The following is a 26,730-nucleotide window of genomic DNA, read 5'->3' as shown; positions in this document are numbered from 1 at the left end:
GGAGATGGCGGGTGTGGTGGTGATGATAGCAACATAAGGCTAGGCATACACAGCTGTAGCCATGTGAAGAGATGCAGCAGGAGAGACAAAGAGAAGAAGAAGACAAAGGAAATGATCAGTTTCATGGCACTTTAGCCTGAAGATACAATTAACCTAAACCTTCGTGTGGAGGGGGGTGGGGATGGGCTTTTTCATATCTGTCCCACACACGTGTGCATGTGACATTGTGGGCGTCCCTGTTTTCAGGAGAACCGCTCGCTGCTCGTGCAGCTAGGCCACTCCCGGGAGCGCGAGACTACACGGTTCCCGGGGCGCTTTGCTTTCTCTCGCTGTGTGTGTATACAGTGTGTATGTGTGTGCGCGGCTGTGCTCTCTCGCCGAGTGTTGTCACTATCCGCCCGTGGAGGGGGCCCGTGCCACCGTCTACAGCATGTAGGACCTGGATCACCTCGGTGTCTCGAGACGCGTTCCCCCGGTATCAAACGGAAAAACTGATTATATTACCCATTGTTGATGGAATATTATTAACGGACGCCAAACAGGGATCTAACGGGGATTTTAACGGCTGGATAAGGGAGGGGAGAGGGAGTTTCTCCTCGGTAAATGAGCGGAGAAGAAGCTTCCATTTTGAGAGAGAATCATGGCGAGTGACTCCCCGGCCCGGAGCCTGGATGAGATAGACCTGTCAGCGCTACGGGTAAAGTGTGTGTGTGTGTATGATAAAATGGGCACTGTATGAATGAGACACGTCTTCTCGAACACTTGCCCCATCCCCCGTTAATAATGGCCTCTTCGCACCGACTGTGTGTGTTTGTGGTTGGCGTCTTCCGAGCCGCGGTTAACTGCCATGCTCCCGAGAACATCCGCTGATCAGATCATTGATTTAGATCAATCGATGTCTGCTGGGGTGGCAACTACCTCTCTCCCACGCGCGTTAGACTTTTTTCTCAACAATTGGAACGTGATGTAATGGAACCCTGGGCCTGTGTGTGTCTAATAGGCCCCTCTGTCTATTTGGGGCAGATGTTAAGCTGTCTGTCGCGCGGCATCACACTGCCCCACAGACACACACACACACACAGTTGAATTATATTAGAGAACAGCAGAAACTGGTTCTGCCATTTCGTGATGAGTCAGTGACAGTGGCCTCGTAGCACTCTAGCTGTGTGTGCGTTTGCATCCTCTAGGACAGGACAACTCAACGAGGTCCAGAGCCTGCTGGTTTTCTCTTCTACCTGATAATTAATTGCACACACCTGGTATCCCAGGTCTAAATCAGTCCCTGATTAGAGGGAAGCAATGAAAAAAAACAGTGGAACTGGCTTCGAGGTCCAGAGTTCAGTTTGAGGGCTCTAAGACAGTTGCCAACCCCCCCAAATGTTTCACATTTTTGTTTTAACCCAAAACTGGCACACCTGATTTAAATTAGTCAAAGGCTTGATGATGATTAATTGACTAATTTAATCAGGTGTGCCAGGTTAGGGTTAAATACAATATTTGAAAGGTCTGGGGCAGGCAGAGGAGAAGGAAACCCCTACTCTAGGAGCTGGAGGGGAGGAGAGATGCACAAGATAGGGGTACAGGCAAGGTCCATGCAAAGGAAATGTAATACCACTGTTCTTTGTGCTGTGTGTGTTTTTGACAGCCTCTGTACATAGTCATTACAGGTAGGTCGTTATGCAACATGATCTTACCAGCAGCAGCAGGCTCAAGCCCCAACATGACAGGCAGGGGCGTGTGTGTGTTAGCTTGCATTCTTGTCATATGGCTGTGAATGATGCATGTACAATGCAAACACACATAACATTTTGCGGCATCTGGATTGTAGAAATGTTGCACGTTCAACATCATTGACTCATTCATCCTCTCTCTCTCTCGAAATGCAATAAAACAATGTGCAGCTTCTCAGCTCTTCTCGCTCTTTCCCTTTCTACCAGCATGTCTCCTGAACTCATTCTCTCCATCTCTCTCCTTTTCCATCTACGTCTGATAGATGTATGACAGTTATTACACACACCCACACTGCTGGCCTCTCTCTGAGCTCTCGTCCAGATCTGCGGTGCGACTGGAAATTAGGTCACTTAGATGCAGAGAACTGGGGAGTATTTCAGTGTCTCGCACACTACCCACAATGGAGGGGGATTTCCTTTTCCTGTCTTCCCTGGTCTCACTTCCCCTAGACCAGGGATCATCAACTAGATTCCGCTGCTGGATGATTTTTAAAATATTTTTTTCTTGAGCGGATGTTCGGGGGGCGGAACATAATTACAAATCATTTGTAGACTGCAAATTGACTAAAACATAATTTCAAACCTTACATTTGTATACGATCACGTCTCTCTATTATGCGTGGGAATACTTGGGAACAGATAAAAAAGAAATCACGCTGATAACATGATGTATTTTTAGTCTTTAATGTCCAACATTGAAATACAACAACAACTTGGGGGCCAAATAAATCAATAAAAGTCACCCACGGCCTAAATTTAGCCCGTGGGTGACCAGTTCAGGAACCCTGCCGTAGGGCTGCGCGGTATACTAAAGCAGTGAGGTGTGGTATATTACCAATAAACCACGGCTAAGGGCTGTTCTTAGGCACATGCTTAAAACAATGCTGTTTTCACTTTGCTTCTTAATATAAATCCACTAGTGTTCTATAATTACACTATTAGTTTGTGTTTCTTACATCTGCAAACAGCTAGTTTGTCTTTTCTTAGCAAGTTGGGCCTAAATCCTGTTAGCTGTTAATGCTAATCGCTAGTTAGCTGGCTGGCTGGCTAGTGAGCTAGCTAGCTAATAAATGTACTGAGTAAGAGCAAATGTAATTACCTATACGGCCTGATAATACCAGTGATGGTGTAGACCTAAATCAGCATGTTTGTGCAACAGTATCTTCTAAATCGGAGGAATACAGAAGGCATGAATATGTTTGCTACATGGCCAAAAGTATGTGGACACCCCTTCAAATTAGTGGATTCAGCTATTTCAGCCACAACCGTTGCTGACAGGTGTATGAAATCGAGCACACAGCCATGCAATTTCCATAGACAAACATTGGCAGTAGAATGGCCTTACTGAAGAGCTCAGTGACTTTCAACGTGGCACCGTCATAGGATGACACCTTTCCAACAAGTCAGTTCGTCAAATTTCTGCCCTGCTAGAGCTGCCCGGTCAACTGTAAGTGCTGTAATTGTGAAGTGGAAACGTCTAGCAGCAACAACGGCTCAGCCGCGATGTGGCAGGCCACACAAACTGCCTCTGGAAGCAACGTCAGTGCAAGAACTGTTGGTCGGGAGCTTCATGAAATGGGTTTCCATGGTCGAGCGGTGTAAAGTTCGACGCCATTTGACTCTGGAGCAGAGTAAACGCGTTCTATGGAGTGATGAATCATGCTTCACCATCTGGCAGTCCGACGGACGAATCTAGGTTTGGCGGATGCCAGGAGAACCAATGCATAGTGCTAACTGTAACTTGGTGGAGGAGGAATAATGGTCTGAGGCTGTTTTTCATGGTTTGGGCTAGGCCCCTTAGGGAAATCTTAACGCTACAGCATACAATGACATTCTAGACGAGTACAGTGGGGGAAAAAAGTATTTAGTCAGCCACCAATTGTGCAAGTTCTCCCACTTAAAAAGATGAGGCCTGTAATTTTCATCATAGGTACACGTCAACTATGACAAACAAAATGAGAATTTTTTTCTCCAGAAAATCACATTGTAGGATTTTTAATGAATTTATTTGCAAATTATGGTGGAAAATAAGTATTTGGTCAATAACAAAAGTTTCTCAATACTTTGTTATATACCCTTTGTTGGCAATGACACAGGTCAAATGTTTTCTGTAAGTCTTCACAAGGTTTTCACACACTGTTGCTGGTATTTTGGCCCATTCCTCCATGCAGATCTCCTCTAGAGCAGTGATGTTTTGGGGCTGTCGCTGGGCAACACAGACTTTCAACTCCCTCCAAAGATTTTCTATGGGGTTGAGATCTGGAGACTGGCTAGGCCACTCCAGGACCTTGAAATGCTTCTTACGAAGCCACTCCTTCGTTGCCCGGGTGGTGTATTTGGGATCATTGTCATGCTGAAAGACCCAGCCACGTTTCATCTTCAATGCCCTTGCTGATGGAAGGAGGTTTTCACTCAAAATCTCATGATACATGGCCCCATTCATTCTTTCCTTTACACGGATCAGTCGTCCTGGTCCCTTTGCAGAAAAACAGCTCCAAAGCATGATGTTTCCACCCCCATGCTTCACAGTAGGTATGGTGTTCTTTGGATGCAACTCAGCATTCTTTGTCCTCCAAACACGACGAGTTGAGTTTTTACCAAAAAGTTCTATTTTGGTTTCATCTGACCATATGACATTCTCCAAATCCTCTTCTGGATCATCCAAATGCACTCTAGCAAACTTCAGACGGGCCTGGACATGTACTGGCTTAAGCAGGGGGACACGTCTGGCACTGCAGGATTTGAGTCCCTGGCGGCGTAGTGTGTTACTGATGGTAGGCTTTGTTACTTTGGTCCCAGCTCTCTGCAGGTCATTCACTAGGTCCCCCTGTGTGGTTCTGGGATTTTTGCTCACCGTTCTTGTGATCATTTTGACCCCACGGGGTGAGATCTTGCGTGGAGCCCCAGATCGAGGGAGATTATCAGTGTGTGTCTTCCATTTCCTAATAATTGCTCCCACAGTTGATTTCTTCAAACCAAGCTGCTTACCTATTGCAGATTCAGTCTTCCCAGCCTGGTGCAGGTCTACAATTTTGTTTCTGGTGTCTTTTGACAGCTCTTTGGTCTTGGCCATAGTGGAGTTTGGAGTGTGACTGTGAGGTTGTGGACAGGTGTCTTTTATACTGATAACAAGTTCAAACAGGTGCCATTAATACAGGTAACGAGTGGAGGACAGAGGAGCCTCTTAAAGAAGAAGTTACAGGTCTGTGAGAGCCAGAAATCTTGCTTGTTTGTAGGTGACCAAATACTTATTTTCCACCATAATTTGCAAATAAATTCATTAAAAATCCTACAATGTGATTTTCTGGATTTTTTTTCTTCTCAATTTGTCTGTCATAGTTGACGTGTACCTATGATGAAAATTACAGGCCTCTCTCATCTTTTTAAGTGGGAGAACTTGCACAATTGGTGGCTGACTAAATACTTTTTTCCCACACTGTATGTCCTTCCAACTTTGTGGCAACAGTTTGGGGAAGGCCCTTTCCTGTTTCGGCATGACAATGCCCCCATGCACAAAGCAATGTCCATACAGAAATTATTTGTCGAGATCGGTGTGGAAGAACTTGACTGGCCTGCACAGAGCCCTGACCTCAACTCCATCGGACACCTTTGGGATGAAATGGAACGCCGACACCAAGCCAGGCCTACTCGCCCAACATCAGTGCCTGACCTCACTAATGCTCTTGTGGCTGAATGGAAGCAAATCCCTGCAGCAATGTTCCAACATCTAGTGGAAAGCCTTCCCAGAAGAGTGGAGGCTGTTATAGCAGCAAAGGGGGGACCAACTCCATATTAATCCTTGTGATTCTGGTATGAGATGTTCCAACGAGCAGGTGTCCACATACTTTTGGTTATGTAGTGTAGCTAAGAGAGAACATTAAATGTAGCCAAAGATTATAGGGTCCCCTAGGAAACATTTATCAACACTTTGGTTCCTACCCTGTCACAATAACTCCTCCCTGGCATTTTCATTCTTTGTCATGTCAAACAACACTGTAATTAAAGTGCCCACTATTATATTCTAACTATAGAATTAGAATAGTCATTCTATTTCCATGATTCCAACAGTTCACCCAAGTGTTTTGCTCTAAACCGCAAGTCAAATCGCAATTGCAACATTTGGTTAAGAATAAGGCCTATATTGTTTGCCCATGGTGTGCAGCCCTGAGTGACAGTGTGGAAATGATCTCAAATGAGTGCAGGAAATGCAGAAAAAATATTTTGGGTTGAATTGAACAGTATAAAACAATCAGTATGGAGAAAGATCCATTGAAATTACTTAGAATGTATGTGTTGCCACCGTAGGGTCACACACTACTCATAAAGCAAATGTAGAACTTTTATTATTCAAAAATATAAAATACTGTCATACCGTCCAATTTTTCACAAATACCATGGTATTATATTTTGGCCATATCGTCCAGCCCTACCCTGCCCTACACAGACCCGAGCACTATACACACACACACACACACACACACTATACACACACACACAGCGCGCTGAGGGGATCCATCAATGAGGGGGTCAATACATTCATCAACTTCGAGACACCATCATAACTTGGTATAAAACAAGAAAATGAGCACAATATTCATATTGATATTTACACACACACACACCCATGACTAATGCTTCCCCCTTTCACACACACACACGTTAAAAGATATCGATGTGTGTGGTGGTGCTGGTTGAAGGGGAGAGAGTGTGGTGGGTCTCCGCCTGTCTCTAGAGCAGTGTTCTAGGTTTAAAAATGTTTCTGTTGGACCTTGAATAAAGAATAACGTTGACGTTTTTCATATACCCTGTGGAAGCATGTGGCTGATTTCAACTCCAGTATTCCCTATTCACTCACTCACACAGACACACACACACACACACACACACACACACATACATACATACATACAGTGGGGAAAAAAAGTATTTAGTCAGCCACCAATTGTGCAAGTTCTCTCACTTAAAAAGATGAGAGAGGCCTGTAATTTTCATCATAGGTACACGTCAACTATGACAGACAAATTGAGAATTTTTTTCTCCAGAAAATCACATTGTAGGATTTTTAATGAATTTATTTGCAAATTATGGTGGAAAATAAGTATTTGGTCACCTACAAACAAGCAAGATTTCTGGCTCTCACAGACCTGTAACTTCTTCTTTAAGAGGCTCCTCTGTCCTCCACTCGTTACCTGTATTAATGGCACCTGTTTGAACTTGTTATCAGTATAAAAGACACCTGTCCACAACCTCAAACAGTCACACTCCAAACTCCACTATGGCCAAGACCAAAGAGCTGTCAAAGGACACCAGAAACAAAATTGTAGACCTGCACCAGGCTGGGAAGACTGAATCTGCAATAGGTAAGCAGCTTGGTTTGAAGAAATCAACTGTGGGAGCAATTATTAGGAAATGGAAGACATACAAGACCACTGATAATCTCCCTCGCAAGATCTCACCCCGTGGGGTCAAAATGATCACAAGAATGGTGAGCAAAAATCCCAGAACCACACGGGGGGACCTAGTGAATGACCTGCAGAGAGCTGGGACAAAAGCCTAACAAAGCCTACCATCAGTAACACACTACGCCGCCAGGGACTCAAATCCTGCAGTGCCAGACGTGTCCCCCTGCTTAAGTCAGTACATGTCCAGGCCCGTCTGAAGTTTGCTAGAGTGCATTTGGATGATCCAGAAGAGGATTGGGAGAATGTCATATGGTCAGATGAAACCAAAATAGAACTTTTTGGTAAAAACTCAACTCGTCGTGTTTGGAGGACAAAGAATGCTGAGTTGCATCCAAAGAACACCATACCTACTGTGAAGCATGGGGGTGGAAACATCATGCTTTGGGGCTGTTTTTTTTCTTTCTGCAAAGGGACCAGGACGACTGATCCGTGTAAAGGAAAGAATGAATGGGGCCATGTATCGTGAGATTTTGAGTGAAAACCTCCTTCCATCAGCAAGGGCATCGAAGATGAAACGTGGCTGGGTCTTTCAGCATGACAATGATCCCAAACACACCGCCCGGGAAACGAAGGAGTGGCTTCGTAAGAAGCATTTCAAGGTCCTGGAGTGGCCTAGCCAGTCTCCAGATCTCAACCCCATAGAAAATCTTTGGAGGGAGTTGAAAGTCCGTGTTGCCCAGCGACAGCCCCAAAACATCACTGCTCTAGAGGAGATCTGCATGGAGGAATGGGCCAAAATACCAGCAACAGTGTGTGAAGACTTACAGAAAACATTTGACCTGTGTCATTGCCAACAAAGGGTATATAACAAAGTATTTAGAAACTTTTGTTATTGACCAAATACTTATTTTCCACCATAATTTGCAAATAAATTCATTAAAAATCCTACAATGTGATTTTCTGGAAAAAAAAATTCTCATTTTGTCTGTCTTAGTTGACGTGTACCTATGATGAAAATTACAGGCCTCTCTCATCTTTTTAAGTGGGAGAACTTGCACAATTGGTGGCTGACTAAATACTTTTTTCCCCCACTGTACTCTCTCTCTCTCTCTATGGAGTCAGTGTACCGCTATAGATCTCAGCAAGTCCTACTGTGTGTGTGTGTGGGGGGGAATTCAGATTCCATGGAGTCTGAATTCTTGAGAAAATACTTTCAATGCTTGACTAACCACTCTCTTACTCCCCTCTTTCTCCAATCTCTCTATTTCTCTCTCTCTTTCTCTCCAGGACCCAGCTGGTATATTTGAACTAGTGGAGTTGGTGGGAAATGGAACCTACGGGCAGGTCTACAAGGTAAGACACACCCATCACCACACACTCAACCTATCAGACAGGAGCGTGCCTGATGATTCCTCCCACATGAGCTCTGATCAGCCAATAACAGGCAGGCTGGCTGTCACCTTCCAGTGAACTGTTACGAGTTGCCAATGAGGGGAGAGAGTTGCTGAGTTTTATCTCGACATAAACCCAGGCAATTGTGAGCTAGTATTTCATACCTATTCAATATACATGCGGGGTAAGGCAATTCCACGGTAATGGAATGACGGTGAGACTTCGATTCTTCACTTTAAAATGTATACCAAACAAAAAACATTGATTGCAAAGTTAAACCAATCATACAATTCTATGAACAAAGACTACTTTTAACAATTTCCACAGAAAAATTTACAAAAACAAATTGACTCTAAGAACAGTGCAGATGTAAAGTTTGGCAACAGAATTATTGTAATGTGTTTTTAATGTGACCAAGTTTTCCAAAAACTGTTAAATATCTACTCCAAATTAAGATTAAAAGATTTCTGCAGAAAGAATGGGGTGTCAGCTATTATATGACACATTGAGTTTGAAAAGAAAAAAAGGTATCTTGGTTAATATTTAAAATCTCTTGGTTATTGAACTACAGTAAGTGAAGTGGATTAACACTCGGTAAAATAATGACTGTAACAGAATGACATCATGAGTCCCTGATCTGTACTGTACAGAAATGTATCATTATGAATGTTGTTCTCTTTATGGTGGTGTATCCTGAATAGGTACACAAAGGTAGAAAATGTAATATCCTCTTTTGCATGTTTGGGTATTATTCACAGACGGGTTATTATTCTAATGAGCTCCGCTGCAAAACATAGACGTCTATGTTCAGGTGTGGGCATCACAGTATAGTACAGCATGGTAGAGTTCAGTACAATACAGTACATTTATACTGTAAACTGAGTGTACTGTCCAAACTTGTGAAACAGACGTCTATGATGGGTTCGGAGTGAGAGAGAGAGAGGGAGAGAGAGCGTTTGTGACTACTATGATTTCCTATTTGCGCCAATTCAATTGCATTTTACTGATTTTTGTTGGTCATTCTGTTATAGCAGCAAAGGGGGGACCAACTCCATATTAATGGCCATGATTTTGGAATGGGATATTCGACAAGCAGGTGTCCACATTCTTTTGGTCATGTAGTGTATGTGGGTTTTTGGTAACAGAATGACAAGACACTAGGCAATATTTCTTAAACTTACAGAAGGGAAATCATTTCTGAAAAAACGCAATATAAATGTTGATATTAGTTGGCAGGGGTCTTCAACATTATTAAGTTTTGATGTACACTACATGACCAAAATCATGTGGACACCTGCTTGTCGAACATCTCATTTCAAAATCATGGACATTAATATGGAGTTGGTCCCCCCTTTGCTGCTATAACAGCCTCCACTCTTCTGAGAAGGCTGTCCACAAGATGTTGGAACATTGCTGTGGGGACTTGCTTCCATTCAGCCACAAGAGCATTAGTGAGGTCGGGCACTGATGTTGGGCGATTAGGCCTGGCTCGCAGTCGGTGTTCGATGGGGTTGAGGTCAGGGCTCTGTGCAGGCCAGTCACGTTCTTCCACACCGATCTCGACAAACCATTTCTGTATGGATCTCGCTTTGTGCACGGGGGCATTGTCATGCTAAAACAAGAAAGGGCCGTCTCCAAACTATTGCCACAAAGTTGGAAGCACAGAATCGTCTAGAATGTCATTGTATGCTGTAGCGTTAAGATTTCCCTTCACTGGAACTAAGGGGCCTAGTCGAACCATGAAACAGCCCCAGACCATTATTCCTCCTCCACCAAACTGTACAGTTGGCACTATGCATTGGGGCAGGTAGAGGTATCCTGGCATCCGCCAAACTCAGATTCGTCCGTCGGACTGCCAGATGGTGAAGCGTGATTAATCACTCCAGAGAATGCGTTTCCACTGCTCCAGAGTCCAATGGCGTTGAGCTTTACACCACTCCAGCCGACGCTTGGCGTTGCGCATGGTGATCTTAGGCTTGTGTGCGGCTGCTCGGCCATGGAAACATTTACATTTTAATCATTTAGTTAGTGAGTGCATACATTTCATGAAGCTTTCCGACCAACAGTTCTTGCGCTGACGTTGCTTCCAGAGGCAGTTTGGAACTCAGTAGTGAGTGTTGCAACCGAGGACAGATGATTTTTACGCACTTCAGCACTCGGCGGTCCCATTCTGTGAGCTTGTGTGGCCTACCACTTCACGGCTGAGCCGTTGTTGCTCCTAGACGTTTTCACTTCACTATAACAGCACTTACAGTTGACAGTTGACCGGGACAGATCTAGTAGGGCAGAAATTTGACGAACTGACTTGTTGGAAAGGTGTCATCCTATGACGGTGCCACTTTGAAAGTCACTGAGCTCTTCAGTAAGGCCATTCTACTGCCAATGTTTTGTCTATGGAGATTGCATGGCTGTGTGCTCTATTGTCAGCAACAGAGGTGGCTGAACTAGACAAATCCACTAATTTGATGGGGTGTCCACATACCTTTTTCCCTCACTGTATATACAGAAGTATTTGATCCCCTGCAGATTTTGTTTGCCCACTGACAAAAAAATGATCAGTCTATAATGTTAATGGTAGGTTTATTTGAACAGTGAGAGACAGAATAACAACAAAAAAATCCAGAAAAACCTATGTCAAAAATGTTATAAATTGATTTGAATTTTAATGAGGGAAATAAGTATTTGACCCCCTCTCAATCAGAAGGATTTCTGGCTCCCAGGTGTCTTTTATACAGGTAACGAGCTGAGATTAGGAGCACACTCTTAAAGGGAGTGCTCCTAATCTCACCTTGTTACCTGTATAAAATACACCTGTCCACAGAAGCGATCAATCAATCAGATTCCAAACTCTCCACCATGGCCGAGACCAAAGAGCTCTCCAAGGATGTCAGGGACAAGATTGTAGACCTACACAAGGCTGGAATGGGCTACAAGACCATCGCCAAGCAGCTTGGTGAGAAGGTGACAACAGTTGGTGCGACTATTCGCAAATGGAAGAAACACAAAATAACTGTCAATCTCCCTCGGCCTGGGGCTCCATGCAAGATCTCACCTCATGGAGTTGCAATGATCATGAGAACGGTGAGAAATCAGCCCAGAACTACACGGGAGGATCTTGTCAATAATCTCAAGGCAGCTGGGACCATAGTCACCAAGAAAACAATTGGTAAAACAATACGCCGTGAAGGACTGAAATCCTGCAGCGTCCGCAAGGTCCCCCTGCTCAAGAAAGCACATATACATGCCCTTCTGAAGTTTGCCAATGAACATCTGAATGATTCAGAGGAGAACTGGGTGAAAGTGTTGTGGTCAGATGAGACCAAAATGGAGCTCATTGGCATCAACTCAACTCGCCGTGTTTGGAGGAGGAGGAATGCTGCCAATGACCCCAAGAACACCATCCCCACCGTCAAACATAGCGGTGGAAACATTTATGCTTTGGGGGTGTTTTTCTGCTAAGGGGACAGGAGAACTTCACCGCATCAAAGGGACGATGGACGGGGCCATGTACCGTCAAATCTTGGGTGAGAACCTCCTTCCCTCAGCCAGGGCATTGAAAATGGGTCGTGGATGGGTATTCCAGCATGACAATGACCCAAAACACACGGCCAAGGCAACAAAGGAGTGGCTCAAGAAGAAGCACATTAAGGTCCTGGAGTGGCCTAGCCAGTCTCCAGACCTTAATCCCATAGCAAATCTGTGGAGGGAGCTGAAGGTTCGAGTTGCCAAACGTCAGCCTCGAAACCTTAATGACTTGGAGAAGATCTGCAAAGAGGAGTGGTACAAAATCCCTCTTGAGATGTGTGCAAACCTGGTGGCCAACTACAAGAAACGTCTGACCTCTGTGATTGCCAACAAGGGTTTTTCCACCAAGTACTTAGTCGTGTTTTGCAGAGGGGTCAAATACTTATTTCCCTCATTAAAATGCAAATCAATTTATAACATTTTTGACATGCGTTTTTCTGGATTTTGTTGTTGTTATTCTGTCTCTCACTGTTCAAATAAACCTACCATAAAAATTATAGACTGATCATTTCTTTGTCAGTGGGCAAACGTACAAAATCAGCAGGGGATCAAATACTTTTTTCCCTCACTGTATAGTGTAGCTAGGTACAGTTGAAGTTGGACGTTTACATACACTTAGGTTGGAGTCATTAAAACTTGTTTTTCAACCACTCCGCACATTTCTTGTTAACAAACTATAGTTTTGGCAAGTCGGTTAGGACATCTACTTTGTGCATGACACAAGTAATTTTTCCAACAATTGTTTACAGACAGATTATTTCACTTCCAGTGGGTAAGAAGTTTACATACACTAAGTTGACTGTGCCTTTAAACAGCTTGGAAAATTCCAGAAAATGACATCATGGCTTTAGAAGCTTCTGATAGGCTAATTGACATAAGTTGAGTCAATTGGAGGTGTACCTGTGGATGTATTTCAAGGCCTACCTTCAAACTCAGTGCCTCTTTGCTTGACATCATGGGAAAATCAGAAGAAATCAGCCAAGACCTCAGAAAAAACATTTGTAGACCTCCACAAGTCTGGTTCATCCTTGGGAGCAATTTCCAAACGCCTGAAGGTACCGCGTTCATATGTACAAACAATAGTACGCAAGTATAAACACCATGGGACCACGCAGCCGTCATACCGCTTAGGAAGGAGACACGTTCTGTCTCCTAGAGATGAACGTACTTTGGTGCAAAAAGTTACAAATCAATCCCAGAACAACAGCAAGGGACCTTGTGAAGATGCTGGAGGAAACAGGTACAGAAGTATCTATATCCACAGTAAAACAAGTCCTATATCGACATAACCTGAAAGGGTGCTCAGCAAGGAAGAAGCCACTGCCATAAAAAAGCCAGACTACGGTTTGCAACTGCACATGGGGACAAAGATCTTACTTTTTGGAGAAATGTCCTCTGGTCTGATGAAACAAAAATAGAACTGTTTGGCCATAATGACCATCGTTATGTTTGGAGGAAAAAGGGGATGGCTTGCAAGCAGAAGAGCACCATCCCAACCGTGAAGTACGGGGGTGGCAGCATCATGCTGTGGGGGTGCTTTGCTGCAGGAGGGACTGGTGCACTTCACAAAATAGATGGCATCATGAGGAAGGAAAATTATGTGGATATATTGAAGCAACATCTGAAGACATCAGTCAGGAAGTTAAAGCTTGGTCGCAAATGGGTCTTTCAAATGGACAATGACCCCAAGCATACTTCCAAAGTTGTGGCAAAATGGCTTAAGGACAACAAAGTCAAGGTATTTGAGTGGCCATCACAATGCATTTACCTCAATCCTATAGAAAATCTGTGGGCAGAACTGAAAAAGCGTGTGCGAGCAATGAGGCCTACAAACCTGACTCAGTTACACCAGCTCTGTCAGGAGGAATGGGCCAAAATTCACCCAACTTATTGTGGGAAGCTTGTGGAAGGCTGCCTGAATCGTTTGACCTAAGTTAAACAATTTAAAGGCAATGCTACCAAATACTAATTGAGTGTATGTAAACTTCTGACCCACTGGGAATGTGATGAAAGAAATAAAAGCTGAAATAAATCATTCTCTCTACTATTATTCTGACATTTCACATTCTTAAAATAAATTGGTGATCCTAACTGACCTAAGACAGGGTATATTTACTATGATTAAATGTCAGAAATTGTGATAAACTGAGTTTAAATGTATTTGGCTAAGGTGTATGTAAACTTCCGACTTCAACTGTTGGTAAGTTAGGCTTACCAACTAACATGGGCTATTGAAGATACCAGGGTATGGAGCTAGGGGTTGTTTTTGGATAAGGCTCAGGTATCGGTGCATTTGGTTGCAGTAAACGCTGTATGCTTTCTCTGCCAGTGACTTGATTTTCACATCAAACCGCCCTGATGCACGCTTGTGGGATTACAGCCTGGGTGGGCTGTACAGGGAGTCTGTCAGAGATGGGTGGTTAGTGTGAAGCTGTAGGCCTGTTTGTTTCCGTGTTATCTAGCTTTTCACTAGAAGACTATTGTTTTGTAGGTCTCATAGCCCTTTCCCTCTCTCCCCCTCTCTTTCTCTCTGTCTGGCGTGTGGGGTCTTGTCAGTAGGGTAGCGGGTAACAGTACTCAGGCAGGTCAGGAATGCGAGGCGTCTGAACCAAGTAGTGTTTTTACGCCTCACAATGCTGAAAAGGGAGTATTCTGTCCTTTTTCACCACACACACGCAGTCACACACATACAGAATGAAGGATGTTTATTTGGATCATGGCTCTGTTTACCGCTCCATTGTCATTCTATCAGATTAATTATCTTATCTATTTCTATATCTGTTTCAAGTATTGTTTTATCTGTTATACACTGAGTGAACAAAACATTAGGAACTCTTTCCATGACATAGACTGACCAGGTGAACGTTATTATCCCTTATTGATGTCACTTGTTAAATACACTTCAATCAATGTAGATGAAGGGGAGGAGACAGGTTAAAGAAGGATTTTTAAGCCTTGAGACATGGATTGTGTATGTGTGCCATTGAGGGTGAATGAGCAAGACAAAAGATATGTGCCTTTGAACAGGGTATGGTAGTAGGTGCCAGGCGCACCGGTTTGAGTGTCAAGAACTGCAACACTGCCGGGTTTTTCATGCTCAACAGTTTCCTGTGTGTATCAAGAATGGTCCACCACCCAAAGGACATCCAGCCAACTTGACACAACAGTGGGAAGCATAGGAGTCAACATGGGCCAGCATTTGATACCTTGTAGAGTCCATGCCCTGACAAATTGAGGCTGTCCTAAGGGCAAAAGGGGGTGCAACTCAATATTAGGAAGGTGTTCTTAATGTTTTGTACACTCAATGTTTATTTCTGTCTATTGTTTAACCCCTTACACTTGTGGGAATTGGCCTATATTTGACATTTACTGTACTTTTCGCCACATTTGTTGATAACGAAATCTGAAAATACCCTGAATACATTACATAAGACCCCAAAAATGTTCAAGGGTTTGAGTGAGAGGTCTAACTGGCGAGAGGTCTAACTCTCCAAGTGGCCACGCACCTCTCTAAAGTGTGCACAGTTCCTAAGTAATTTCAATGCACTTTTATGACTCAAAGAAGAGTCTTCAACTATAAGGTGCTTTTATTTTTTTATTTTTTTGAGGAACTAGAGCAAGCACACTTGTAGTTGTTTTGTTTGGAACACAGCCCTGCATCCCCGCCATCACACAATTACTGTTGTTTACGCAATCCAAAAACAGTCCATTATAAATCACAATCTGGGTCAGGTGGGCATCATTTTATTGCCAACATAACTAGCTAAATTATAAAATACGATCTTAGTGTTAGGCTTTCACAAGGCAATTTAGAGAAGCAGATCATAATGAGTGCTTTCAGATGCGTGGTCCGCAGCAAATTTTCTTCACAATACAACAAACAGGCTCATTCTGTTCAGGATAACCCAGGGTATAACGCCATGTCATCTTGTAACTGTTCTACATCAAACATAGTGATCATAAACATTGACACTGTATTTCACATTCGTTTTATGTGAAGTGCACATTTGGCTTGCTTGTATGACATCAAAGCGTTGTTTATTTTAATCTTCAATGTCTCATCTTTCAAAATACACTGAGTCCTCTTATTTTACAGCAAACGTTGCCCAATAAGCAGGAGGGATGGGGGCAACGTGCAGTGCTCAGGTTCAGAACGGCTGTCAGTCAAAACCCATACAGCACTGTGAAGCGCAGAACCAGAGCTCTGACGTCACGTACAGCTTGTTACTGTACAGCCCACTGCGTTCAAATTAGGCACTTATCAGTGTCCAAATGTGCAATTTTTTTCTACCCGTATACAGGTACGAGTGTGAAGGGCTACTCAGGATGTGGAGTTGTCATCCAATCTGTTCCCACAGAACGAATAACACCTGTGATTGCGTTATGCCTCTCTCCCATGCCAATAGCCTATTGCTGTTTGGGTTAGTTCTTATTATACAATTTCACTGTAGAGCCCCAAGTTCAGCTCAACCAGCCTCAGAGAGCTCCTTTGTCCCATCCCCCATACACGCGGAGACCGGCTCAATCGGTTCCTTCAGTGATGCTATCTCTTTCATAGTTACCCAATGCTTAGGTGTACCTCCACTGTACTCATATCCTTCCATATCCTTGTCTGTATATAATGCCCTGAATCTATTCTACAACGCCCGGAAATCTGCCCCTTTTCTCTGTACCCAACGCACTAGAAGACCAGTTCTTAAAGCCTTTAGCCATATCCTTAATCTATTCCTCCTCTGTTCCTCTGGTGATGTAGAGGTTAACCCAGGCCCTGTAGCCCCCAGTATCACTCCTACCCCCCAGGCGCTATCATTTGTTGACTTCTGTAACCGTAAAAGCCTTGGTTTCTTGCATGTTAACATCAGAAGTCTCCTCCCCAAGTTTGAGTTATTCACTGCGTTAGCACACTCTGCCAACCCTGATGTTCTAGCAGTGTTTGAATCTTGGCTTAGGAAGGCCACCAAAAATTCAGACATTTCCATTCCGAACTACAACATTTTCTGTCAAGATAGAACTGCCAAAGGGGGCGGAGTTGCAATCTACTGTAGAGAGAGCCTGCAGAGGTCTATCATACTATTCAGGTCTGTGCCCAAACAGTTTGAGCTCCTACTTCTAAAAATCCACCTTTCCAGAAATAAGTCTCTCACTGTTGCCGCTTGCTACAGACCCCCCTCAGCTCCCAGTTGTGCCCTGGACACCATATGTGAATTGCTTGCCCCCCATCTATCCTCAGAGTTCGTACTGCTTGGTGACCTAAACTGGGATATGCTTAACACCCGGCCGTCCTACAATATAAACTAGATGACCTCAATCTCACACAAATTATCAAGGAACCTACCAGGTACAACCCTAAATCCGTAAACATGGGCACCCTTATAGATATCATCCTGACTAATTTACCCTCTAAATACACCTCCGCTGTCTTCAACCAGGATCTCAGCGATCACTGCCTCATTGCCTGTGTCCGTAATGGGTCCGCGGTCAAATGATCACCCCTCATCACTGTCAAACGCTCCCTAAAACACTTCAGTGAGCAGGCCTTTCTAATTGACCTGGCCCGGGTATCCTGGATGGATATTGACCTCATTCCGTCAGTAGAGGATGCCTGGATGTTCTTCAAAAGTGCTTTCCTCTATCTTTTAAATAAGCACGCCCCATTCAAAAAAATTCAAAACTAAGAACAGATATAGCCCCTGGTTCACCCCAGACTTGACTGCCCTTGACCAGCATAAAAACATCCTGTGGCGTACTGCATTAGCATCGAACAGTCCCCGCGATATGCAACTTTTCAGGGAAGTCAGGAACCAATATACACAATCAGTTAGGAAAGCAAAGGCTAGCTTTTTCAAACAAATGTGCATCCTGTAGCACTAACTCCAAAAAGTTTTGGGACACTGTAAAGTCCATGGAGAATAAGAGCACCTCCTCCCAGCTACCCACTGCACTGAGGCTAGGAAACACTGTCACCACCGATAAATAAATCTACGATAATCGAGAATTTCAATAAGCATTTTGCTACGGCTGGCCATGCTTTCCACCTGGCTACCCCTACCCCGGCCACCAGCTCAGCACCCTCCGCTGCAACTTGCCCATGCCCCCCCCCGCTTCTCCTTCACCCAAATTCAGATAGCTGATGTCCTGAAAGAGCTGCTAAATCTGGACCCCTACAAATCAGCTGGGCTAGACAATCTGGACCCTTTCTTTCTAAAACTAGCCGCCGAAATTGTCGCAACCCCTATTACTAGCCTGTTCAACCTCTCTTTCGTATCGTTTGAGATCCCCAGAGATTGGAAAGCTGCCGCGGTCATCCCCCTCTTCAAAGGGGGTGACACTCTAGATCCAAACTGTTACAGAACTATATCCATCCTGCCCTTCGAAAGTATTTGAAAGCCAAGTTAACAAACAGATCACCGACCATTTCGAATCCCACCGTACCTTCTCCGCTATGCAATCTGGTTTCCGAGCTGTTCATGGGTGCACCTCAAGGTCCTAAACGATATAATAACCGCGATCGATAAAAGACAGTACTGTGCAGCCGTCTTCATCGACCTGGCCAAGGCTTTTGACTCTGTCAATCACCGCATTCTTATTGGCAGACTAAATAGCCTTGGTTTCTCAAATGACTGCCTCGCCTGGTTCACCAACTACTTCTCAGATAGAGTTCAATGTGTCAAATCGGAGGGCCTGTTGTCAGGACCTCTGGCAGTCTCTATGGGGGTGCCACAGGGTTCAATTCTCGGGCCGACTATTCTCTGTGTATATAAATGATGTCGCTCTTGCTGCTGGTGACTCTCAGATCCACCTCTACGCAGACGACACCATTTTGTATACATCTGGCCCTTCATTGGACACTGTGTTAACAAACCTCCAAACGAGCTTCAATGCCATACAACACTCCTTCCGTGGCCTCCAACTGCTCTTAAACGCTAGTAAAACTAAATGCATGCTCTTCAATCGAACGCTGCTTGCACCCACCCGACTAGAATCACTACTCTTGGCGGGTCTGACTTAGAATATGTGGACAACTACAAATACCTAGGTGTCTGGTTAGACCATAAACTCTTCTTCCAGACTCACATTAAGCATCTGCAATCCAAAGTTAAATCTAGAATCGGCTTCCTATTTCGCAACAAAGCCTCCTTCACTCATGCTGCTAAACATGCCCTCGTAAAACGGACTATCCTACCGATCCTTGACTTCGGCGATGTCATTTACAAAATAGCTTCCAACACTCTACTCAGCAAGTTGGATGTAGTCTATCACAGTGCCATCCGTTTTGTCACCAAAGCCCCATATACTACCCACCACTGTGACCTGTACGATCTCGTTGGCTGGCCCTCACTACATATTTGTCGCCAAACCCACTGGCTCCAGGTCATCTATAAATCACTTCTAGGCAAATCCCCGCCTTAGATCATTGGTCACCATAGCAACACCCACCCGTAGTATGCGTTCCAGCAGGTATATCTCACTGGTCATCCCCAAAGCCAACACCTCCTTTGGCCGCCATTCCTTCCAGTTCTCTGCTGCAAATGACTAGAACGAACTGCAAAAATCTCTGAAGCTGGAGACACTTATCTCCCTCACTAACTTTAAGCATCAGTGTTCAGAGCAGCTTACCGATCACTGCACCTGTACACAGCCCATCTGTAATTAGCCCACCCAACTACCTCATCCCCATATTGTTATTTATTTTGCTCATTTGCACCCCAGTATCTCTATTTGCACATCATCTTCTGCACATCTATCACTCCAGTGTTAATACTAAATTGTAATTATTTTGCACTATGGCCTATTTATTGCCTTACCTCCATAACTTACTACATTTGCACACACTGTATATAGATTTCTATTGTGTTATTGACTGTACGTTTTGTTTATTCCATATGTAACTCTGTTGTTGTTTTTATCGCACTGCTTTGCTTTATCTTGGCCAGGTCACAGTTGTAAATGAGAACTTGTTCTCAACTGGCTTACCTGGTTAAATAAAGGTTAAATAAATAAATACATTTAAAAAACGATGAGCTACAAGCTTCCCACCTGGTCTTGTCTTGTTGACTTCCTGTCTGTAATATGCTTTCCGCATATCTGCCATTCCATTTTCGTTTAAGAGTGTGTGTTTTCTGGAGTGTGTGTGTGCATGTGTATGTGACCTAGCTTCACTGGTGTTGCGCAAGGGAGAGTGACTCAGTATGCCCAGAGCTTTTAGGACAGTCAGCTACACAACTGGACCAAGCAGTCCTCCCTCTCGTTCTTCCTGTCTGTCTCTGTCTGTCTGTCTGTCTCTGTCTCTGTCTCTGTCTGTCTGTTTGTCTCTCTCGCTCTCTCTGTCTGTCTCTCTGTCTGTCTCTGTGTCTGTTTCTGTGTCTGTCTCTGTCTCTCTGTCTGTCTCGGCCTGGTAGATTAGAATGGAGTTGTGGGTTGTCAGCTGTCTCACAGCATGTCTGAACGAGATGAGAGAGAGAGAGAGAGAGAGAGGGGGGAGGGAGGATAGAACAGAAGTGACTTTTCACAGTTTGGTTCAGCTTCTCTGCCAGTCAAATACAGTCAGTGTGTCTGATGCAATACTGAGAAACATACTGGATTATCTGTGTGTGTTATAGCGGTGATGTGTGAATTCTTCCACTCTACAAAGACATAGACACATGCTGACTCAATCCACATCTTATGTTACATCTTGCTGTTTTTGGGTATTATTTAACTTCCCTACTGTAGCTGCCTCAGGTGATATACACTGAGTGTACCAAACATGAGGAACACCTTCCTAATATTGAGTTGCACCTCCTTTTGCCCTCAGAACAGCCTCAATTCGTTGGGCCATGGACTCTACAAGGTGTTGAAAGCGTTCCACAGGATGCTGGCCCATGTTGACTCCAATGCTTCCCACAGTTGTGTCATGTTGGCTGGATGTCCTTTGCGTGGTGGACCATTCTTGATACACACGGGAAACTGTTGAGCGTGAAAAATCCAGCAGCGTCGCAGTTCTTGACACACTCAAACCGGGGTGCCTGACACCTACTACCATACCCCGTTCAAAAGGCACTTAAATATTTTGTCTTGCACATTCACCTTCTGAATGGCACACATACACAATCCATGTCTCAATTGTCTTGAGGCTTAAAAATCCTTCTTTAACCCATCTCCTCCCTTTCATTTACACTGATTTTGAAGTGGATTTAACAAGTGACATCAATAAGGGATCCTAGACTGACCAGGTGAATCCAGGGGAAAGCTATGTCATGGAAAGAGCAGGTGTTCCTAAGCCTTGTCAGTGGGCATCAGCAGCAGTCCTGTGTGTTCTGGCCTGCTGGCAGTCAGCCATCTTGGTCAGGCTGAGAGCTGGATCATAGGCTGTGGCTTTGGGACTAAAACACACCCAGGTTACAGGATGGAACTGTTGGCAAAACTCAGCTTTATTTTAGATACTCATCTCTCTCTCTCTCTCTTGCCCCTCTCTCTCTCTCTTTCAGGGTCGCCATGTCAAAACAGGCCAGCTTGCCGCCATCAAAGTTATGGATGTCACTGGCGTAAGTCACACACACAGATGCACAAAACCATAAAAAAAACTGCCTTTCACAGACTCATTTGAGCAATCCCAATTCCTGTCAACTGTGTTTGTGTGTGTGTAAAACTCTAAGTTGTGTGTCTGTCTGTCTGTGTTCCAGGATGAGGAAGAGGAGATTAAAGCAGAGATCAACATGTTGAAGAAGTACAGCCACCATCGAAACATCGCTACCTACTACGGTGCCTTCGTCAAGAAGAACCCTCCTGGCATCGACGACCAGCTATGGGTATGTATGCCTGTGTGTGTCTGTGTGTGAGTGCTGTTCAGTTTGGTGTGTGTTAATCCTCTCTCTCTCTCTCTCTCTCTCTCTCTCTCTCTCTCTCTCTCTCTCTCTCTCTCTCTCTCTCTTTCTCTTTCTCTTCTTTCTCTTCTCTTTCTCTTCTCTTCTCTTTCTTCTCTCTTCTCTTCTTCTCTTTCTTTCTTCTCTTCTCTTCTCTTCTCTTCTCTTCTCTTTCTCTCTTCTTTCTCTTCTCTTCTCTTCTCTTCTCTTCTCTTCTCTTCTCTCTCTTCTCTGTCTATGTAGTTGGTGATGGAGTTCTGTGGGGCAGGCTCAGTAACAGATCTGATTAAGAACACCAAGGGGAACACTCTGAAGGAGGAGTGGACTGCCTACATCTGCAGAGAGATCCTCAGGGTATCATTTCAATTCAGTTAAATTCAAAGGGCTTTATTGGCATTGAAAACATGTTTACATTGTCAAAGCAAGTGAAATAGATAATAAACAAAAGTGAAATAATCAATCAAAAATGAACAGTAAACATTACACTCACATGTTTCAAAGGAATAGACACATCTCAAATGTAATATTATGTCTATATACAGTGTTGTAACGATGTGCAAATGGTTAAAGTACAAAAGGGAAAATAAATCAACATAAATATGGGTTGTATTTACAATGGTGTTTGTTTTTCACCGGTTTTCTTGTGGCAACGGGTCACAAATCTTGCTGCTGTGATGGCACACTGAGATATGGAAGTTTAGGTCTGTGTAATCTGAGGGAAATATGTGTCTATTGTCATACATTTGGTAAATTCTTTCCAATGTGTCAAGTAATTATATTTTAGTTGTCATGATTTGGTTGGGTCTAATTGTGTTGCTGTCCTGGGGCTCTGTGGGGTCTGTTTGTGTTTGTGAACAGAGCCCCAGGACAGCAACATAATTAGACCCAACCAAATCATGACAAAACAAAAATATAATTACTGACACATTGGAAAGCTTTGTTATGGAAGGCTTGGGAATCGCTTCCTTTTAGACGGTTGTAGAATTTAACGGCTCTTTTCTGGATTTTGATAATTAGCAGGTATCGGCCTAATTCTGCTCTGCATGCATTATTTTGTGTTTTACGTTGTACACAGAGGATGTTTTTGCAGATTTCTGCATGCAGAGTCTCAATTTGGTGTTTGTCCCATTTTGTGCATTTTTGGTTGGTGAGTGGACCCCAGACCTCACAACCATCAAGGGCAATGGGTTCTATAACTGATTCAAGTATTTTTAGCCAGATCCTAATTGGGATGTCGAATTTGATGTTCCTTTTGATGGCATAGAAGGCCCTTCTTGCCTTGTCACCCTCTCTCACCTCTGTCTCTAACTCCCCCAAATCTAAAACTAATGCAATCAAGATATTTGGAATGAAACCTACTGAAATTATGCCTTATAATAACCAACCCTTATCTCTCTCTCTCTCTCCCTCTCTAGGGTCTGACCCATCTCCACCAACACAAGGTCATCCACAGAGACATCAAGGGTCAGAACGTCCTGCTGACAGAGAACGCAGAGGTCAAACTGGGTGAGACACACAGACAAACAGGCATGCAGACAGATGGACGGACAGAGCAAAATGTTTCACCTGTGTGTGTGTGTGTGTGTGTGTTCCAGTGGACTTTGGTGTGAGTGCCCAGTTGGACCGCACGGTGGGGAGGAGGAACACGTTTATAGGGACACCATATTGGATGGCTCCTGAAGTCATCGCCTGCGACGAAAACCCTGAGGCCACCTACGACTTCAAGGTACCACAGTAGGCTGTGTGTATGTAAGTGTATTTTCCCTGGTCATCTCCTCAATCCCTCTTAACTCGTGTCTCTCTCTCTCTCTCTCTCTCTCTCTCTCTCTCTCTCTCTGTCTCTGTCTCTGTCTCTCTGTCTCTCTCTCTCTCTGTCTCTCTCTCTGTCTCTGTCTCTGTCTCTCTGTCTCTGTCTCTCTGTCTCTCTCTCTCTCTGTCTCTCTCTCTCTCTGTCTCTCTCTCTGTCTCTCTGTCTCTGTCTCTGTCTCTGTCTCTCTGTCTCTGTCTCTCTGTCTCTGTCTCTCTGTCTCTCTGTCTCTCTGTCTCTCTCTCTCTCTCTCTCTGTCTCAGAGTGACCTGTGGTCTCTGGGTATTACGGCTATAGAGATGGCAGAAGGGGCACCGCGTAAGTACCAGCGCCTACCACAACACATCGTAGGCTGGCACAACCGTGAATACCGTGTTATAAGTACCAGCGCCTAACGCAACGTAGGCTGGCACAACAGTGAATAACGTGGCATTAGACACTATCAGACGTTGTGTGCGTTGGTTGGCAGTATCGTGGTTTGTTAACCCTTTAACTCTGGTGTTAACCCTTTCTCTTCCTCTCTGCAGCACTGTGTGACATGCACCCAATGAGAGCTCTCTTCCTCATCCCCAGAAACCCCGCCCCCAGACTCAAGTCCAAGAAGTGGTAAGTTATCACACGCATGCACACACACATACACACATACACACACACACATACACACACACACACACACACACACACACACACACACACACACACACACACACACACACACACATACTCACTGTGTTGGCTCTATGTGTGTTCAGGTCTAAGAAGTTCCAGTCGTTCATAGAGAGTTGCTTGGTGAAGAGTCATGGTCAGAGACCCAGCACAGAACAACTTTTGAAGCACCCGTTCATCAGAGAGCTGCCCAACGAACGACAGGTCCGCATCCAACTGAAGGACCACATCGACAGAACCAAGAAGAAACGTGGAGAGAGGGGTGAGACTGACCGCAACAGACACACACAAGCACATCCGTGCACACAAACACACACACACACACACACATCTGCATCCAGCTGAAGAAAAGTCTGCCAAAAGAAAACAATAGAGGGTTCAGATCCAACTGGTTGATGTGAGTGTAACTGGTTGATGTGTGTGTTTGTAACTAGTTGATGTGTGTGTGTTTGTAACTGGTTGATGTGTGTTTGTAACTGGTTGATGTGTGTGTTTGTACAGTGCATTCGGAAAGTATTCAGACCCCTTGACTTTTTCCACATTTTGTTACGTTACAGCCTTATTCTAAAATTGATTAAATTGTTTTTTTCCCCTCATCAATATACACACAATAACCCATAATGACAAAGCAAAAACAGGTTTTTAGATTTTTTTGCAAATGTATTAAACATAAAAAACTGATTTTACATAAGTATTCAGACCTTTTACTCAGTACTTTGTTGAAGCACCTTTGGCAGCGATTACAGCCTCGAGTCTTCTTGGGTATGACGCTACAAGCTTGGCACACCTGTATTTGGGCAGTTTCTCCCATTCTTCTCTGCAGATCCTCTCAAGCTCTGTCAGGTTGGATGGGGAGTGTCGCTGCACAGCTATTTTCAGGTCTCTCCAGAGATGTTCGATCAGGTTCAAGAACGGGCTCTGGCTGGGCCACTCAAGGACATTCAGAGACTTGTCCCGAAGCCACTCCTGCGTTGTCTTGGCTGTGTGCTTAGGGTCATTGTCCTGTTGGAAGGTGAACCTTCACCCCAGTCTGAGGTCCTGAGCACTCTAGAGCAGGTTTTTATCAAGGATCGCTCTGTACTTTGCTTCGTTCATCTTTCCCTCGATCCTGACTAGTCTCCCTGTCGCTGAAAAACATCCCCACAGCATGATGCTGCCACCACCATGCTTCATCGTAGGGATGGTGGCAGGTTTCCTCCAGACGTGACACTTGGCATTCAGGCCAGTGTCAGCAGGCCAGAGTTCAGTCTTGGTTTCATCAGACCAGAGAATCTTGTTTCTCATGGTCTGAGAGTCCTTTAGGCTCCTTTTGGCTAACTTCAAGCGGGCTGTCATGTGCCTTTTACTGATTGGAGTGCTGCAGAGATGGCTGTCCTTCTGGAAGGTTCTCTCATCTCCACAGAGGAACTCTGGAGCTCTGCCAGAGTGATTATCAGGTTCTTGGTCACCTCCCTGACCAAGGCCCTTCTCCCCCGATTGCTTAGTTTGGCCGGGCGGCCAGCTCTAGGAAGAGTCTTGGTGGTTCCAAACTTCTTCAATTTAAGAATGATGGAGGCCCTGTGTTCTTGGGGACCTTCAATGCTGCAGAAATTATTTGGTACCCTTCCCCAGATCTGTTTCTCAACACAATCCTGTCTCGGAGCTCTACGGACAAATTGTTCAACCTCATGGCTTGGTTTTTGCTCTGACATGCACTGTCAACTGTGGGACCTTATATAGACAGGTGTGTGCCTTTCCAAATCATGTCCAATCAATTGAATTTACCACAGGTGGACAATCAAGTTGTAGAAACATCTCAAGGATGATCAATGGAAACAGGATGCACCTGAGCTCAATTTTGAGTCTCGTAGCAAAGGGTCTGAATACTTATGTAAATAAGGTATTTCTAAAAACCTGTTTTTGCTTTGTCATTGTGGGCTATTGTGTGTAGATTGATGAGGGGGAAAAAATATTGAATCCGTTTTAAAATAAGGCTGTAACGTAACAATGTGGGGAAGGGGTCTGAATACTTTCAGAATGCACTGTAACTGGTTGATGTGTATTAGTGTAACTGGTTGTGTGTGTGTTTGTAACTGGTTGTGTGTGTGTGTGTGTTTGTAACTGGTTGATGTGTGTGTAACTGGTTGTGTGTGTGTTTGTAACTGGTTGATGTGTGTGTGTGTAACTGGTTGATGTGTGTAACTAGTTGATGTGTGTGTAACTGGTAGGTGTGTGTAACTGGTAGATGTGTGTAACTGGTAGATGTGTGTAACTGGTAGATGTGTGTGTGCTGCAGATGAAACAGAGTATGAGTACAGTGGCAGTGAGGAAGAGGAGGAGGAACGGGACATGGGGGAGCCAAGGTAGGGTGTGTGTGCTTGTGCATA

General features: G+C 44.3%; 1 protein-coding gene across 16 annotated transcripts in view; it reads left to right on the top strand.

Annotated features, from left to right (window-relative positions):
* Nucleotides 1-283: 283 nt before the first annotated feature.
* LOC121569307 (eukaryotic translation initiation factor 5A-1) overlaps nucleotides 284-26,730 on the top strand; it is a 72,968-nt gene continuing 46,521 nt past the window's right edge. For 4 of the 16 annotated variants that reach the window (XM_041880157.2, XM_041880156.2, XM_041880155.2 and 1 more), the window contains exons 1-11: nucleotides 286-697; nucleotides 8,420-8,485; nucleotides 21,517-21,573; nucleotides 21,712-21,837; nucleotides 22,135-22,245; nucleotides 23,307-23,397; nucleotides 23,487-23,617; nucleotides 23,962-24,016; nucleotides 24,226-24,304; nucleotides 24,451-24,626; nucleotides 26,640-26,706. In XM_041880157.2, the coding sequence (XP_041736091.2) occupies nucleotides 641-697; nucleotides 8,420-8,485; nucleotides 21,517-21,573; nucleotides 21,712-21,837; nucleotides 22,135-22,245; nucleotides 23,307-23,397; nucleotides 23,487-23,617; nucleotides 23,962-24,016; nucleotides 24,226-24,304; nucleotides 24,451-24,626; nucleotides 26,640-26,706 (1,016 nt within the window). In that variant the 5' untranslated portion in view covers nucleotides 286-640. Of the gene's footprint in view, nucleotides 698-8,419; nucleotides 8,486-21,516; nucleotides 21,574-21,711; nucleotides 21,838-22,134; nucleotides 22,246-23,306; nucleotides 23,398-23,486; nucleotides 23,618-23,961; nucleotides 24,017-24,225; nucleotides 24,305-24,450; nucleotides 24,627-26,639; nucleotides 26,707-26,730 lie in introns of all 16 variants that reach the window. The other 12 variants (XM_041880141.2, XM_041880142.2, XM_041880140.2 and 9 more) reach the window with 6 other exon arrangements.

This window comes from Coregonus clupeaformis, chromosome 7, assembly GCF_020615455.1.
Source record: "Coregonus clupeaformis isolate EN_2021a chromosome 7, ASM2061545v1, whole genome shotgun sequence".
Taxonomy (NCBI): domain Eukaryota; kingdom Metazoa; phylum Chordata; class Actinopteri; order Salmoniformes; family Salmonidae; genus Coregonus; species Coregonus clupeaformis.
The sequence above is the reverse complement of the archived record's forward strand: the minus strand, read 5'-3'. Positions and strand labels throughout refer to the sequence as shown.